This window comes from Spea bombifrons, chromosome 3 (assembly GCF_027358695.1).
Source record: "Spea bombifrons isolate aSpeBom1 chromosome 3, aSpeBom1.2.pri, whole genome shotgun sequence".
NCBI classification, from domain to species: Eukaryota; Metazoa; Chordata; class Amphibia; order Anura; family Pelobatidae; genus Spea; species Spea bombifrons.
This window is the reverse complement of record NC_071089.1, coordinates 10,570,126-10,585,000: the sequence shown is the minus strand read 5'-3', so window position 1 is coordinate 10,585,000 and position 14,875 is coordinate 10,570,126. Positions and strand designations below refer to the sequence as shown.

The window sequence follows — 14,875 nt, the reverse complement described above, 5'->3', positions numbered from 1 at the left end:
ATCGGGAGGGGATAAAAGCAGAGCTCCCACTCTGTGTCTGGTGTGCGGGGCGATGCTTTGCTCTCAGAGTTACTGTTGCCAGACGGAACTGGAGGGGGACGATGTCGGCGCATGTACTGCACATACGTACGCGTGTGGATCCGGCATGGGCATCTTCCTCCGGTACGGGCGTTTTTCGGGCTTGATGAATTGTTGCTATTCCAGTATATTTATATTTGTGGATGCATGTACAGTCTACACATATGTACATACGCGCGGGATACTTGGGGGTCCTGGGCTTTTTCATAAACATATTTTGTTTCTGATCTTATTATTATGGATTGGCATATAGGGAGAAAATGGAAAAAGCTTGGGGTTTTTGTCTCTCTTCTCTCCCCTTATTTGTATTCCGCATAGTGTAGTGCGGAGCTTCCCCATCCTCTCCAGCAGAGGGCGCCCAAGAGCTCCTTGTCTGTTAATTCATTGGATTCATTGAGTGCATTTTTCCTAGAATATCAATGATTTCTTTCTATATGCATTTGTGACAATAAGTGGAAAAAGCGTATGTAGCATTCGGTGATGTAATGGGTATTTTCTCTGCACTTATCTTGTTATTGAGACTGAATATGATTACAGATTACGTACAGGCTGGACTAGCCGGCTTCTCCGGTTTTTGGCATGTCCATGGGATACTGTATGCAAGTCAACGCTTATGTAGTGTGTTATGTCACAGTATATAGGACGATGTATATGCTTTCCATACGGCTCCTTCATCCATATATTGTATGCCAATATTTACAGGGTCCGGGAATGCCAGGTCCTCTTCTTAGCTGGAAAAACCAAGGGATGCTTCTACGCGCCCCCTTACCTCGATGACTATGGAGAAACAGACCAAGGACTACGGTACCCGAACTTTATACGTTTTTCTCTGTTTCGTGTTTATTGAATATTTCTATGGTTATCTTTAAGATCCAAAACGCCAACTTAACGGCATATTTCAGGAAGACTAAACAATGTGTAATAATACATTTTAACAATATTTTAGGCGTGGAAACCCTCTGCATCTCTGCAAGGAGCGCTTTAAAAAGATCCAGAAGCTTTGGCAGCAGCACAGCATAACGGAGGAAATCGGACATGCGCAGGAAGCCAACCAGTCTCTAGCTGGCATCGAATGGCAACATTTATAATGACTGGTCATTTTTTTTTTATTTTATAGCTGTTCACTTTTTCTAAAACAGAAAAAAAAAACTGTGACGGAAAACAGCGTATTGTATAAACAATGCAAATTTTTAATTTATATTTCATTGTTTAGTTTCTGAATAAATGTGGCGTTTCCCTAGAGGCAGTGCAAACATCGCCAGTAAGTCGGATCTCCTTAGTATTTGTCCCCCCCCCCTCCCCGTGCTTCCTTTAAACAGGGGAACCGTAGCTTGGAACTCACAGCACATCTTTTCAGTAGTAAGCATGGCTGCCCTTCTCATAACGTGGCTGAAAATGGCAATAGTTTGCTTGAGGACACAATGACTCGGGCGACAGCTTCAGCCAGAACAATCCGAGCTTCACTTATGAGATAATCGCTCTTTTTGCAGGTCTCCCGTGATTAATGATGTCATTGGCAGCAGTGGCTCTTGGGAGTTGTAGTTTAATGGAGAACTCTGGTCACTTGCCTCCTTTCTAGTCAATTTTGTTACCCAATTAAACTGGCAGCAGGTGGGTTTCCTCTCTCCTGCTTATTAATCGTCTCGAGGAGAACTGCGATCTAATGCAACTTATAAACGTACACTCGCAGGTGCCCATCACTCTCATCCATCCCCTTGAGTTATCACATAAGCTGTTCCACTCCGCTTTAAGAACGAGTATCTTTTATTTGCACTCTTTATATAAAAACACCATGGATTTTGGAAATATGCATAAGAAACTGATCCTGTGCGTTTAAAGCAGGGATGTACAGAGTCCGGTAGTCGGTTTGGGTCGGAACCGAAGGCGGTGGAAATATTTTAACTTCCTTCTACTGTTTGGGGGTGCGTGAAATGTTCCTTCCATGAGAAATACGAGAAATTGCTGTTTCAGTTCAGTTTATATTTTGGAAAATTGTCATGGTATAAATACAGGTCTTACCGGCGGCACGTTCCTTCATTAACATCTTCACTGCCGGATTAACTGTTTATAGCAGGGTCTCAGTTGGGGCAGTGAAGTCGTTGTAGAGACCGAAATCCCGTTGGTTGCGTCGCTATTTGATGATTACAGATATGGTATAGTTTTGTTGGGGTGAACTCCTATCGCGTTAGCGGACGGCAGGCAGTAATTGGCAGGACCCCGTTTATTGAGGGAGGGCAAAGCTTGCGATGGATCATCAGTAAGGAGCGGGCATTCGGGTATTTCATGGTCAAGAAAGCGGACCTCCGTGTGATTGCCCTAATAATGACCCCTTAGTCAATAAGCAAGACTTTTCTGGAACATGCGCGCAGCACCTCCGACTACCCGGTAGTTTGTACCATCGCCATTTGTAACAATCTAAACAGGGTCACTTTTCACTAAATTCATTAAACCCTACAGTCTGATAATTACGTGATTAGGAATATTTCCTTTTTCTGTTACATTTAGGGTTCTTGAGTTAATCGCTATTTCAATTTGGCCCAATCAAATTTGAATGTTCGAGATAATTTTGGTTCATTCCAGATATTGCGGCGGATTAACTTCTTGAGTGCTGCCGGAATGCCACAAATTCCAAAGCAAGCGATCTGATGCCCTGGGGTGGGGGTGGGGTGGTTGGGGTAGTGTAGATTTAGGCCACAAGGAGTCATTTAGTAAGTGAACTGGCCGTTTTAGGATAGACTCTCATTAATCTCTCATTAAGCAGTCCTCTTGCCACGCTCGGTTTCTTCGCATGTATTTATGTTCCATGTAGAAAGTGACTATGTAAGAGACATGTATGAACGGAAGTCTATTTGAAAGGATTTTACTTCATCTTTAATATACATGAAATTCTTGTAATATTTGAATGTAACATATGTATAAAATATACAACTTATGGAGAATAAATGCTTTAGCTGTCCTTGCCGGTGTCCTTTGTGTTATTTATGCTGTCGTGGCACCGTGTCTCCGGATTACCCGGACGCCTGCAGCGTCTGCACTCACCTGAGCGCAAAGGTGATTATGATATTAGTGCTGATGAGGGCACGGCCGAGCTTGCTCATCAGTTCAGCGGATTACACCAGGTAGGGGGTGACTTTAAAGTGAACGAGGCATTTACCTCCTGGGAATTGAGAGCAATGTTTCATAACCGCTTTAGTGAACCGAGATGTGTTTTCATGGAACCTGTTAGAATTACATATACTGTTTTTACAGATCCAACAATAATATTCATGATCTGTGTTGTTTCAAATATATTGACCATTTACCAATATTTTTTAAAGGGTATTCGTTTAAGGGAACCAGCATTAACTAATCACTTTCCTGCCGTGAAGTTAACTCCCGTCTCCCCCGGGGTGGATTTTCATAATCTATCATGAATAAAGGGTCTGAAACCACAGCTCTCCATTTAGTGAATAGACCCCTATGTCTAAGTATCGGGGCTTATTGACTATATTGCCATTAGAGAAAATGAAAGCTGACGTTATAAATTAAATTAAATAAATGGTTATTACAGGGTTAGGTTTTCAATATGTTAAGAAAATGGTTAAATGTCAGTAACTCGGATGTATACCGCAACCGCGAAGCTTTGTTCTTGCTAAAACAGCACGTTAATTAACATGTTAACCCCTTAAGGACAATGGGTTGTCCTTAAACCCATTAAAAACAATGCATTGTCAGCCTGTACATGTATAGGCTTTGTCATGAAGGGGTTAATATGGGTATATATATATATATATATATATATATATATATTTATATGTATATATATATGTATGTATATGCATATGTACACAATTTGTGGGATACATGAACGTGGCGAAGAACACATCAACAAAATCACAAGTGTAAGTATTTTAACAAGAATGTCTTGCAATATATTTTTAATGTCTGGTCCTATTTTAGCAAACAGCATATAGTGAATGTTACAGTAACACACGGTTTGTAGATCAAACTCCGGCTGAATTTTACCTTTAAATGTAACTTTTTTTTAATTTTTTTTATCTCGTTCCCCTCCGGAGACGCGTAACTCATTGCTTGGCAAGATATTAATATGTAGGTATTTTGGTTTATTCAACATACGTGATTATTATTTTAACATTTCAATGGTAAAATCCAGTAACGGCCTCCATCGTGTGGAAACGCTAACTAAGGATGGTTAAATTCACTTTCACTATTCTCTTATCGTTTAACACGGGTTTTCTCCGTAATAATGCGCAAGCGCCAACTAGAGTTCTCAGGTTCTCCCTGCATGAACACAGGTGGACCATTCGGGGTCAGTCTGTGCATGTTTGGAGAAAACAGAGAAACTCCCCAAAGCCGCTAACCAAATGGGGTTTTATTCATATTTCTGGCAGTTGTCAGATTATGGGTAATAGGTTTAACATTTTACAGGCCTACTCATAATTACTGTTATGTTGTAATTTAGAAAGGAGGTATAGATGAGCTGTGTGTAATATATATATAGAATATATATATATATATATGTATATGTGTGTGTATATATATGCGTGCACACACACTACCATTCAAAAGTTTGGGGTCATTTAGCTGTTTTCATGGAAATGAACAATTAGCCTTTTAAACCTTCATCAGCGAGCACAGGAGTGATGGGAGTGATAAAGTTCTCTGTACACCTATGAAGAGATTCCATAAAAAAATCAGCCGTTTCCAGCTATAATAGTCATTTTACAACATTAACCCCATCTGCGCTGGATTTTGGATCCGTTTCATGTTATTTTAATGGACAAAATTAGCTTTTCCTTTAAAAATAAAAACTAGGAAGTTTCTAAGTGACCCCAAACATTTGAACAATAGTGTATGTATATATAATATATAATGTGTATATATATATATATATATATATATTTATTTATTTATATATATATATATATACACACACACCTTAAGTCGTCCATTGTTTTTGCTTTGAGTATAGATGTTAAACTGAGCTGAACATGATATTTAATTGTTCCTATAAAAGCCCCTAAAATTCAGAGCCTCCACTAAGTGAAATAAATATCAACGTGGTCTGTTATAGCATTAATAATAAACTGGGACTAAACCTTAAAAAGATTGTCAGTAGCTAAATTCTGATTTGCTAATATTCACTTTTATTTGAGCTTCATTTTCCGCCATGAATTGCATGTGGCGGACGGAGTCTCTCCTGTAACCAGACTGATGATGTCGCAAATGGGTAACTGCATACTAACAGCATTTAATACATCATTATACTTGGTTTTAAATTACAGTACGTGATGTCATTGCAACAGCTTACTGAAAAGAAAAACTGTAAAAACAGGCTCATTTTTTTTTTACAAATTAAAATATTAAGCAAAGCTAACTTATATATGTACTTGTTTTACGTTAGAAATGTATAGGCTGCATTGTGTTAATGTAACCTGTTATTTGTTGACGTCACATTGGTTTTCCTTGGCTTTTTTTATGGAGTGATTAATATTCACATCAAAAGATGGCTTGGTTTTAGAAACGTCCTGATAAGCCTCGGTGTTCAGCTGACCGTGGTGACTCCCGGTGATTCCCCTTCGCTGCTCTCCACCTGGTTCCCCTTACCGAGACTTTTCAGAAAGTTCCAGAAAGAACTGACGGTCTCTTTCATGCTCTTCTCCAGCAACCAGCCCTCGCTCTCACACTCGGGGTCTTCAGGGTTTGAAATGCTCTCCAGACATGTGTGCAGATACCGCAGCCCGATCATGACCGTCATCTGTGTAACAGAAAGCGATGGGTAGGTCAGAGGCAGAAGATGTCTAAAAGCAGGAGCGTTGTCTATCTGATCTGATCGATCTCTTGTCCTTCATATACACTTGTGCTTACATTGCAAATTAATCTATTAACAAGTGAATAGGTTTATTTAATGATCTTCTTAGACTTCCAACATCCACCAATGCAAATTTGTTTGTTTCATATGATTCCTGAGTGAGTGATTATACTCATACATACACACACATACACACTCGCACTCCCCCTCTCCCTCCCGTCATTCATGGAGTCACATAGCTGTGATGGGAGCGATAAAGGGCCATTGGAACACGGGTGTGATGGGAGTGATAAAGGGCCATTGGAACACGGGCGTGATGGGAGTGATAAAGAGCCTCTGTACGCCTATGAAGATATTCCATTAAAAATCAGTTGGTTCCAGCTACAATAGTCATTTACGACATTAACCCCATGTGCGCTGGATTTACGATCCATTTCATGTTATTTTAATGGACAAAATTTGCTTTTCTTTGAAAAACATGGGCATTTCTTCTGCAGTACAGTATAACTAGATTAAGTGCAAAAGAAAGATCTGATTTTATACAGTTGCCCCTTGGTATATAGCTATTTATTACCGGGTTATCTCTTTGCTTGTTGCTTTATTTAAATGAATATAAATTCTGTGAATGCTGTTTTGTGCTTCGTTGATGAGACTGGGATCAGTCTCCAAGCCCAAAGTAGATGCCAGGTGTAATAAGGACGCTTCTGGGGGTATTATAGAATGTATACATTCAAAGAATTCATCTGAAGATGTGCACTGCTACTCTCAGGATACTTAGCCATCTCTCCCAAAGGACAGGTGTTCTGTGATCCCGAATGTTATAAATGCCCCGTTTAGCTGTATGATGCAGTAACGGGTGAGACACTGTCTGTTACATCTGCCACCTGACATCACTGGGGTTTTAACTCGGGGGCATCTGCAGCCAATTTGTTTTCAGGCTTTGACATTAAATCAACATTGAAGTTGCCTATTGTCACAAAGGCCAGAGGGGACAACCAAAGCAATGACCACCAGCAATGACCTGATGGCAGATCAGGGGCGAGACCAACACTTGGAGCAAGATAAGAGGGGCCGAGTGATCTAGTGCCCCTTTGTGTCATTCTCTGTCATGGTTTTAGCTACTTAAATCGGTAGCAGAAGTTCTGCCTTTAAGGGGATCATCATCTGGCCTGGTGCTGTATAAATAAGTGGATAACTCAGTGTTACCTCCAAGATCCAGACCAGTAGCACCAGAGCCCCCATGGTGCTCATCATGTTGGTGTAGTAATTCAGCAATGCGTCCTTGCAGCCCCTGTTCCACAGGTTCAGCTCCTCCGTCTGGTGGTCGTAGCTGTAGTGGGCCGAGTTGTTGGTCACTTGCATTTGGATGCAGGGTCTGGGGGAACTCGGGTTGCAGCAGCTGAAGGGAACTCCATCGATCAAGTACTTGCCATCCACATTGCTTTTAATCCGGCTGCGTGAAGGTAAAAGGAGAGGTTAAACGCAAAGGGAGAAGAAGTAACCCAGGCGGCTCATCACTCGAACGTTGGCCAACTTCTGGTACCATGAAAGATAAAGTCTATGTTTCCATTTTGCTGACCTGTCTGGGGTTACCGGATATCTTCAATGTCTTCATGTCCATGGCTCAATGTGAGCACTAAGACTAGTGGGGTCTTTATTTAAAATAAGGATTTGTAGATAGAGCATAGTCTGAACTTGGAAAGTGGTGAAGAGGAGAGAGCGGTGCTGCACTCAACCCCATCTCCCTTCCATGGGGCACCTAGAATAGCGGTGCTCTGAGCATATATTATACATATTTTAGATTAAAACATAGGCGCTGGTGTTTAAAAACCTACCTAAGGTATATACCATATGGAAAGGTATCAACTTCCTTTTTTAAATCAAGTTATCTCTCCCCTATTAAGTTTCTGATTGTTATTGATTGGTTCAGGCGGCCGTTCAGGACAGACAATAGATAACGTTGGCCGTACCCCAAGACACCATGTTTCTTTGGTTCATAGGGTTAGATGGTGTCCTATCCTCTGTACAAATAAAATAATACATTTTAATTATTGGCCGTGTATCGTTTCTGTGAAATAAAATTGAGGAATAGAATAAAAAAACAAGAGATTATTATGTGGGAGCGCCGCCAAAATACATTAACCCCGCTGTAACTGATTGGGAGCTTTTGGGTTTGTACATCCAAGCTCATGTAAACCATTGTGACCCCCGTATATGTATCCCCTTAAACATTTACATGTATATTCTTAACGATGCTTCTAACTGCATAAAGAATATTTTTATGATTAATAAATGGTTTTCATTTTCTTTTCTAATTTTTTTAATTCTGTTGTTCCAGCCGGTTTGGTGCGTCAGGACAACACATTCTATGTATTTATGTGAAGGTGTGGAGAATAAATCTCCGTCCCGTTATGTATCTCATGACCCTGCAGGTTATGGATCTGGCGTGCGATGCTTTATGGGAATTATTTCTCAGTTCCACTGGATTACAGAAAGGCTTCCAGTCTTTAAACGTGGATAACACTGATCTAATCGCCCTCCTGCGTACAGCTATTTATGTCTCAGAATAGCTTTTGCATACACAGCGTTTCTTAAGTAGAATGAGTTAAGTAGATAATTACCCTAGGAGGATACAGAACCTTAAATAATATATCGGTCATATGAAAAAAATATTTCATCAGTTGCTATCTGCCCATGATTGGTTAAGTAATACGTGCAGAATGTAACACGTGGCCGGTAACATCTCCTCCACACGCCTGCGTTCTATCGGAGAGAGAATCTACTCGATAAAACATAAAAGATGTGAAATGATTTTGCTTAAGTTTAGAACATCAATAGCACAGACGGGTCATGGCTGGGACACTTAATTACTGCATAATGATTTTAAATGGCAGTTAATTAGGGCCGGACTGCGAATGAAAAGCAGCCCTGGAAATATTTAGACACCAGCCCCATATATTTTACCGCATGGTCGAGCTCATGTGCCAACACGCCACACCAGGGGCATAACTAGAAATCACAGGGCCCCTGGTGTGAAAATTGCCCAGGGCACCCCAACTTTATAAGCATGTGCCACCTGTGCCCCAAACAGCTTGTTTGTGCCATCTTTTCCCCCCAAACAGCATGTCTCTGCCACCTCTGTCCTATTTCTGCCCCAAATCATTTATACATTGATTCATTCATTCATTCACCCATTTAAAGCTCCAGGCCATTGAGAGGCTGCAGACTGTGTTATTCCTGCAAGTCTTCTCCTTAGCTTGAGGTCATAGGGTTAGCCTTCAGGTTATCCTGGACATAAACAGCCACACACACACAGCTCCCAGCATTCCAAAGCAAAGACGGCCACTCGTTTATGTAATTGAATGAGGAATTTAAAGGAATGGCCTATTTTATTCACATAGTTTCATTTATGAATGAATGAATATTCGGTAATTTAATATTTAAGGATATAGAACACTGTATGCTACCGGATGGTTCACCCAATATTGTCAGTACCGTGCCCATTTTCAGCCTATGCATCACCTACAAAACCTTTTTTGTTTATTGTTTTTTTTCTAGATAACAGGGTTGGGGGCACCTGGAATGTAAATCTGGCTCTTAAATCTGCTGCCATTCATACAAGTCATAAATATACATTACCATGCTTTTGGCATAATGTTTGTTTATTACATGTTATGCTTACATCCATTTAATATAAAATAATAATAATATATGTATGTGCTCTCATTTAACCCTTTAACAGCCCGTTGTGAAATTTCTAAGTAGTGAGTCATATGTGTTAACCAAATGGCTCTAATACTGGTCCTATGGAAACTTTGACTTGTTATTATTTAAAAATACACTTAATTGGGTCACCTGCATTCAAGCAAGGATATCAAACATATAATACTAATAGCAAAAGCATCAGTATGAGTCTTATATATGATTACAGCAGTGTAGATTCAGACTGTATGACCCTGAGACCCCACTCTGACTCGAACCCTGTGAAATCTTGGGTACATGGGTAGGATCTGGTTATGCAGCAGTCAATGAGTTAAATCCCTGCTTAGTCAGGTCTTTTGAGGCCTCTGCATGACTTGGAATCAGAGCTGGGTTGTAATGGCATTACCGATTCATGCTGGAGAGCTAGACGTTGGTGAGGCTGAGAGGGGGTCTGTTTATGGTCCTCTGACTCTGTAGAGCAAGGAGTTTGTCTGCTCCCCTTCCTACCTCAGTGTAAGCAGCATGTCGTAATATGCACCCATGCCGTATCTGTACTGTAGGGTCTAACCGTGTACTCGTGTCTGGAATAACACTCAGAACCTACTCACTCTTTGACCTCCTTGGAGCTGAAGTCCAGGTAGCGGTTGCTGATCCATTGAATCTCGAACCAATCTCTGTACCCCTTGTTCCCGCAGCATTTAAACTCGATCTGCAGCAGATCAATGGTCCTTTTCATGAAGCATCTCCCAGGGGTGTCGGTGTCCTTGTAGTATCTCATTCCGTTCTTCAGCCCCTGAGCCAGGGTGCTCTCGAGAGACCCCCTTGTCACCAAGCATACCACGGCAATGAAAAAAACGAAGATGTTGAAAAGCAGACAGATGACCAGATAGGGTTTCAGCATTGGTTTCCACTTCGCAAACTTTGCAGGATCCAGGGAGTCGTAACAGATTTTTCCAGCAAATGCATTCAGAGCGCACCCCATCGCACCCATAAAAATCAAGGAATTGGGCACAAAATGGCTTTCTGCGTTATCCATGACCTCGCTTCGCTTCCTCAGCTCGATTTTAAGAAATATGCCCATGCTGAAAAGGACAATGCCGGCCAGCACACCGCACCAGTTCATCAGCCACAGCCCCTGGGCCAATTTAACCCTTTTCTTCATATTAAATTTCACCTTCATCATTGCCATTTTAGCAGCGCGATTTCTGTGGGACTGATTCCGCTATGTTCTTGATATGATTAAGATATCACTGAATTTACCATTCAGTCCTTGAAAAGCGACTGTAGTAAGTGTGGATCTTCCATAATTACCATCCAAATCTAAACGTGGATCAAGGGTATTCTGAAATGAATGTTATTAATTCCACAATCGTTAAAGGTAATTGGCAAAGCGAGCCTACACCTCGCCTGTTCCTGGTGGCCCTGTCCCACAGAAGAAGAAACAGCTTCCAAGTTTCAGCAGATTAAACCTACATTTGCAAGACGTCATCTTAATGCCTCTAAAGCTCCTTCATCCCATTTGCAAGAATCTCTGTCAACCCGATAAGCAGCAGATGTAATCCTCACTTTACTGGTTACTGCGTTCCTCTTATCACACGCTACGATGCATTCTACTCAACCGGAATAACATGGGAGAAACCCGTCCCAACCTCCAAAAACGATGAAACTTATACAATAGCATGTGATCAGTAGAACCGACAAAAGATCTCAATATACTTCTGAGGTCGGGGTCATAAAAGAACTACTGTGGCCACAAGCACTTCCTGGTGGCTGTCCGCTTAAGAATTTGGAAAGTTAGAGAACAAACACATTATATTATATTAAGTTAGAATGCTTTCAAAATAATAATAGTTTATTTTTATAATTTAACAAAATGCAAAGTGAGTGAACAGAAGGTTCCTCTAGGTTTCGGGCTCTATCACCTACCTGATGCAGCTTTGGCTCCACAATGTTACAGTTGGAAGCATTATTAGTTATGATTAGTTATTGTGTGACGAGCTGCTCCCAAAACGATGACCAAAGATTTCTATCATAATGCAGGACAAGTTTTTTCATGACAGCTAACTGTATATCCACACGTATCCGAGTGGCCATCAGGCAAATCAGTGTAAAATAAATCTTTACATATGTCCTTGTGTTGTATGTGTATATGTGTGTTTATGAGCAGGTGTGTGTAAGGGCAGTGCATATGTATATGTGTGTCTATGGGCAGGTGTGTATAAAAGCAGTGTGTATGGACAGGTGTGTGTAAGGGCAGTGTATGTGTATATGTGTGTTTATGAGAAGGTGTGTGTGTAAAGGCAGTTTGTAAGGGTCCTGCTGCTGTGGACTACTCTTCCAATGATACTCAGCCAGCATTATAGTGGACATCTGGCTGGCTGAGAATCATGGGAATTGTCACAGCTAGCATCTGCAGCTTTACTGTTGATTGCACTTCCCATGGTGCTCAGCCAGCATCATGGAAGCAGTATGTCTGGCTGAGCCTCATGTGAACTGTAGTTAACAGCAGATGATGTGACAGGTGTTAGTTGTGGATTACAACTCCTATGATGCCTAGTCATGGTGGACACCTGGCTGCCTGAGCATCATGGGAATTGTAGTTCACAGCTAACATCTGCAGCTTTATGTACTGTTAACTGCACTTCCCATGATGCTCAGCCAGCATCATGGAAGTAGTATGTCTGGCTGAGCCTCATGGGAATTGAATTCAATGTGTTGGTTATTTTTAATATGCATGACTGTGCTGACAAAATGAAGCGTGTTTTAAGTAGCGATGCAAGCGCGATATTGTAAAGTGCAATTGCTTGTATTGGTGAGTTCCAGGAGAGCAATTAAAAAAAAAAAGTGTCCCTCTTTCACATTTTGAAATGTTGGGAGGTATGATTATTATTATATAATTATATAATATAATTATACAATGATATTGGTTGCTATGGAGATAAACACACATTCTGAATATTGCCGCAGCCCCAGTGACTCCATGGCTGCGTTACCGGCAGCACTCAAAGCCTTAAATAAAAAAAAATCCACTTTTATTTTTTGTGTCCAAATCAGCATAAGGTTCTAAAAGCTGTAACTTCAGCCCAAAATGTGTGCCTGCTGCTCCGTCAGAATACATCCTAAAAAAGGGTCCGCTCCTGTGATGACCCCTTCCACTGTACCCACAGCATAACGTGTTTTATTGTGTATAACCGTCACGCAAATTAAATAATAATACCTATAATCAATGGGGAAAAGAAAATTCTTTAAAAAACGTACAATATATATTGGTAAATAAAACATTTTTACGCAGGTTGATGCAGACATTCGAAGTGTTGTCTCGAAGCCTCGAGGAGGTTAAGTTTGTAAAACCCTTTGCTCAGGATATCCTTAAGCTAACCCTGTAAACTGCGTTAAGCCTGTGACCCGGAGTAAATGGACGTGCACGGGAATTAGCTGGTCGTAGGCAGTTCACAGAGAGTTCTGAAACTCGTAAATACCGGAATAACTTACATAATCTAGTAATGTACCAAAATGTGACATTTACACTACAGATGGTGATATTTACAAACATGCTTTGGCTTTATCTAGAACCCGAGCACTGCCCAAAGCATCATGGAGGATCCAGAACCCCAAACCCAAGAACAAGAATTATCCTGCAAATGATTCTCTGTAGCATTTTGGATTTATTATTACATGTTATGGTTTCAGTAAGTTTCAGCTCAGCAGCACGTTTATTAAATATATAAATTGCGTTTTGCCATTACGTTCCGTGGGGGAGTATCCGTATTTTTGGCCAGAAAAGGGGGTTTGTGAACAGTTCTTGCTATAATTCTGCCAACAGCGAATAAACCCGGGTGTTTTAGACCCACGGAGTCAGGTTACTGTGGATTGCTCCATCGAGCGACGGCAGAGGCTCCCACAGACATTGCCAGTGCCACATGTTAAGGGTTAATGGATCTGAAAAAAATATATATATATAAATACTCAAACTGCATGTTTCTTATTAACGCTCTGCGTATGCTTTCTTGCTATTAAACATAAAATGAAAGGGAAATTCAGACGCAAAGGTCACCTTCTTCCAATCCTTGTTTCGCTCTAGCGGTGCCACCTGCTGGAAAAGCTATAACGGCTCTAGTAACCGGGAAATGGATGCAGCCCTATTGGTCGGCGGAAAGGAGATTTTTTTGTTTTTTTAGCAGAGAAAAATGTCACATATGTTTTCAGGATCTCAGGTGTCTCTTATTCAGATGGAATCAAGAGACCTCTGAGGTCCAGAAAGAAGGTTCCTAATACCCCTACTGTAAATGGAAAGCAAGCCGGTCAAACGATTGTTCTTGATAACCTTGTAGATGACTGGGAACGTTTCAGCTCATAAAATTCACTATGGGTTATGAAGAGCTTCTCCTGATTGAAAGGCTCGTCCGGCCATCTGTAATAAATGTCGGGCATTGTCTGGAAATCCGTCTCACTAAATGCATCGCGTGCGCTCAGCTCATCTTGCAGATGCCGAGGTTGGCCTCTAATAATGTATTATGAAGTTGAAATGTTCTCCTAGCCTGCAGACTTCTAGCTTCCATACTAGATTATGTACATGTCCTCCTACTGCAGCGCATGAACGGTGCGCCATGTGTTCTGGATTAAGCTGGAACGGCAGTAACTATACCCACGGATCGTTTCCTGAAACATCAAGTTTATTGTGACGCCCCAGGTTGTCAGATGATGTAAATGCTCATACCCAAAATTACCAGGGGCACTCAGACACAGAAGCACGATGATTTCCAGTAGGTGAGAGGTGCTATTTTTGCAATTTTCTTGTTTTTGGGATATGGGCAAAACTTCTCACCCACGATGTGGTCGCAGCAGGGTTCAATGTTTACACCGAGCACACGTAAAAATAATAAGTGATCATTTTAAATCCGCCTATAAAGAAGATCCCTCCCCTGGACGCTCTGGCAGCAACTAGCTTGTGGTAACCAATATTAAGAGACAGATTTCTCTGGAGGGTTTACGCTTTAACTGCTACAAATACATCGTGAATCAGATTTTTAAAACAAATTGCCCTTCTCTGTGCAGCGTTATATGTAGGAGGCGTTTTTGGGGGTGCTGTGTAAGAACTATGTAATGAATGAAAGAATTGTACAGAGTTTCACCAGCGGTACTACACGGACGTCATAAAACACTGTAGTCCGGTGTTTGGTGTCACAGACAGAAGGCTGAGGGTATAAAGGTGGCATTAAGGTGATGACATTCCTTACAACAGACGATCTACTGTTCAGCGCCTTTTCATTCATTGAGCTAGTC

At 41.1% G+C, this 14,875-nt stretch overlaps 2 protein-coding genes across 2 annotated transcripts in view; one reads left to right on the top strand and one right to left on the bottom strand.

Moving 5' to 3' along the window:
• The window catches only part of UBR2 (ubiquitin protein ligase E3 component n-recognin 2), a 31,012-nt gene extending 29,694 nt beyond the window's left edge, over window positions 1–1,318 (top strand). The window contains 3 exon segments of the mRNA XM_053460964.1: window positions 1–162; window positions 781–882; window positions 1,025–1,318. The exon segment at window positions 1–162 is cut by the window's left edge and continues 9 nt beyond it. Of these exon segments, the coding sequence (XP_053316939.1) occupies window positions 1–162; window positions 781–882; window positions 1,025–1,166 (406 nt within the window). The 3' untranslated portion in view covers window positions 1,167–1,318.
• A 4,004-nt stretch (window positions 1,319–5,322) lies between these two features.
• On the bottom strand, window positions 5,323–11,036 carry PRPH2 (peripherin 2). Its single transcript, XM_053460967.1, has 3 exons — window positions 10,201–11,036; window positions 7,097–7,343; window positions 5,323–5,836 (listed from the first exon to the last, which is right to left on the bottom strand). The coding sequence occupies exons 1-3, from the start codon at window positions 10,779–10,781 to the stop codon at window positions 5,624–5,626; spliced, it is 1,041 nt and encodes a 346-aa protein (XP_053316942.1). The 5' UTR covers window positions 10,782–11,036; the 3' UTR covers window positions 5,323–5,623.
• Between the last annotated feature and the right edge of the window lie 3,839 nt (window positions 11,037–14,875).

Coding starts and splice junctions, on each gene's coding strand:
- PRPH2 (XM_053460967.1), bottom strand. CDS start 10,781: ATGGCAATGATGAAGGTGAAATTTAATATGAAGAAAAGGGTTAAATTG. Junction 7,344..10,200: donor AGCTCCAAGGAGGTCAAAGA/GTGAGTAGGTTC, acceptor ACCTTCACGCAG/CCGGATTAAAAGCAATGTGG. Junction 5,837..7,096: donor TACTGGTCTGGATCTTGGAG/GTAACACTGAGT, acceptor TCTGTTACACAG/ATGACGGTCATGATCGGGCT.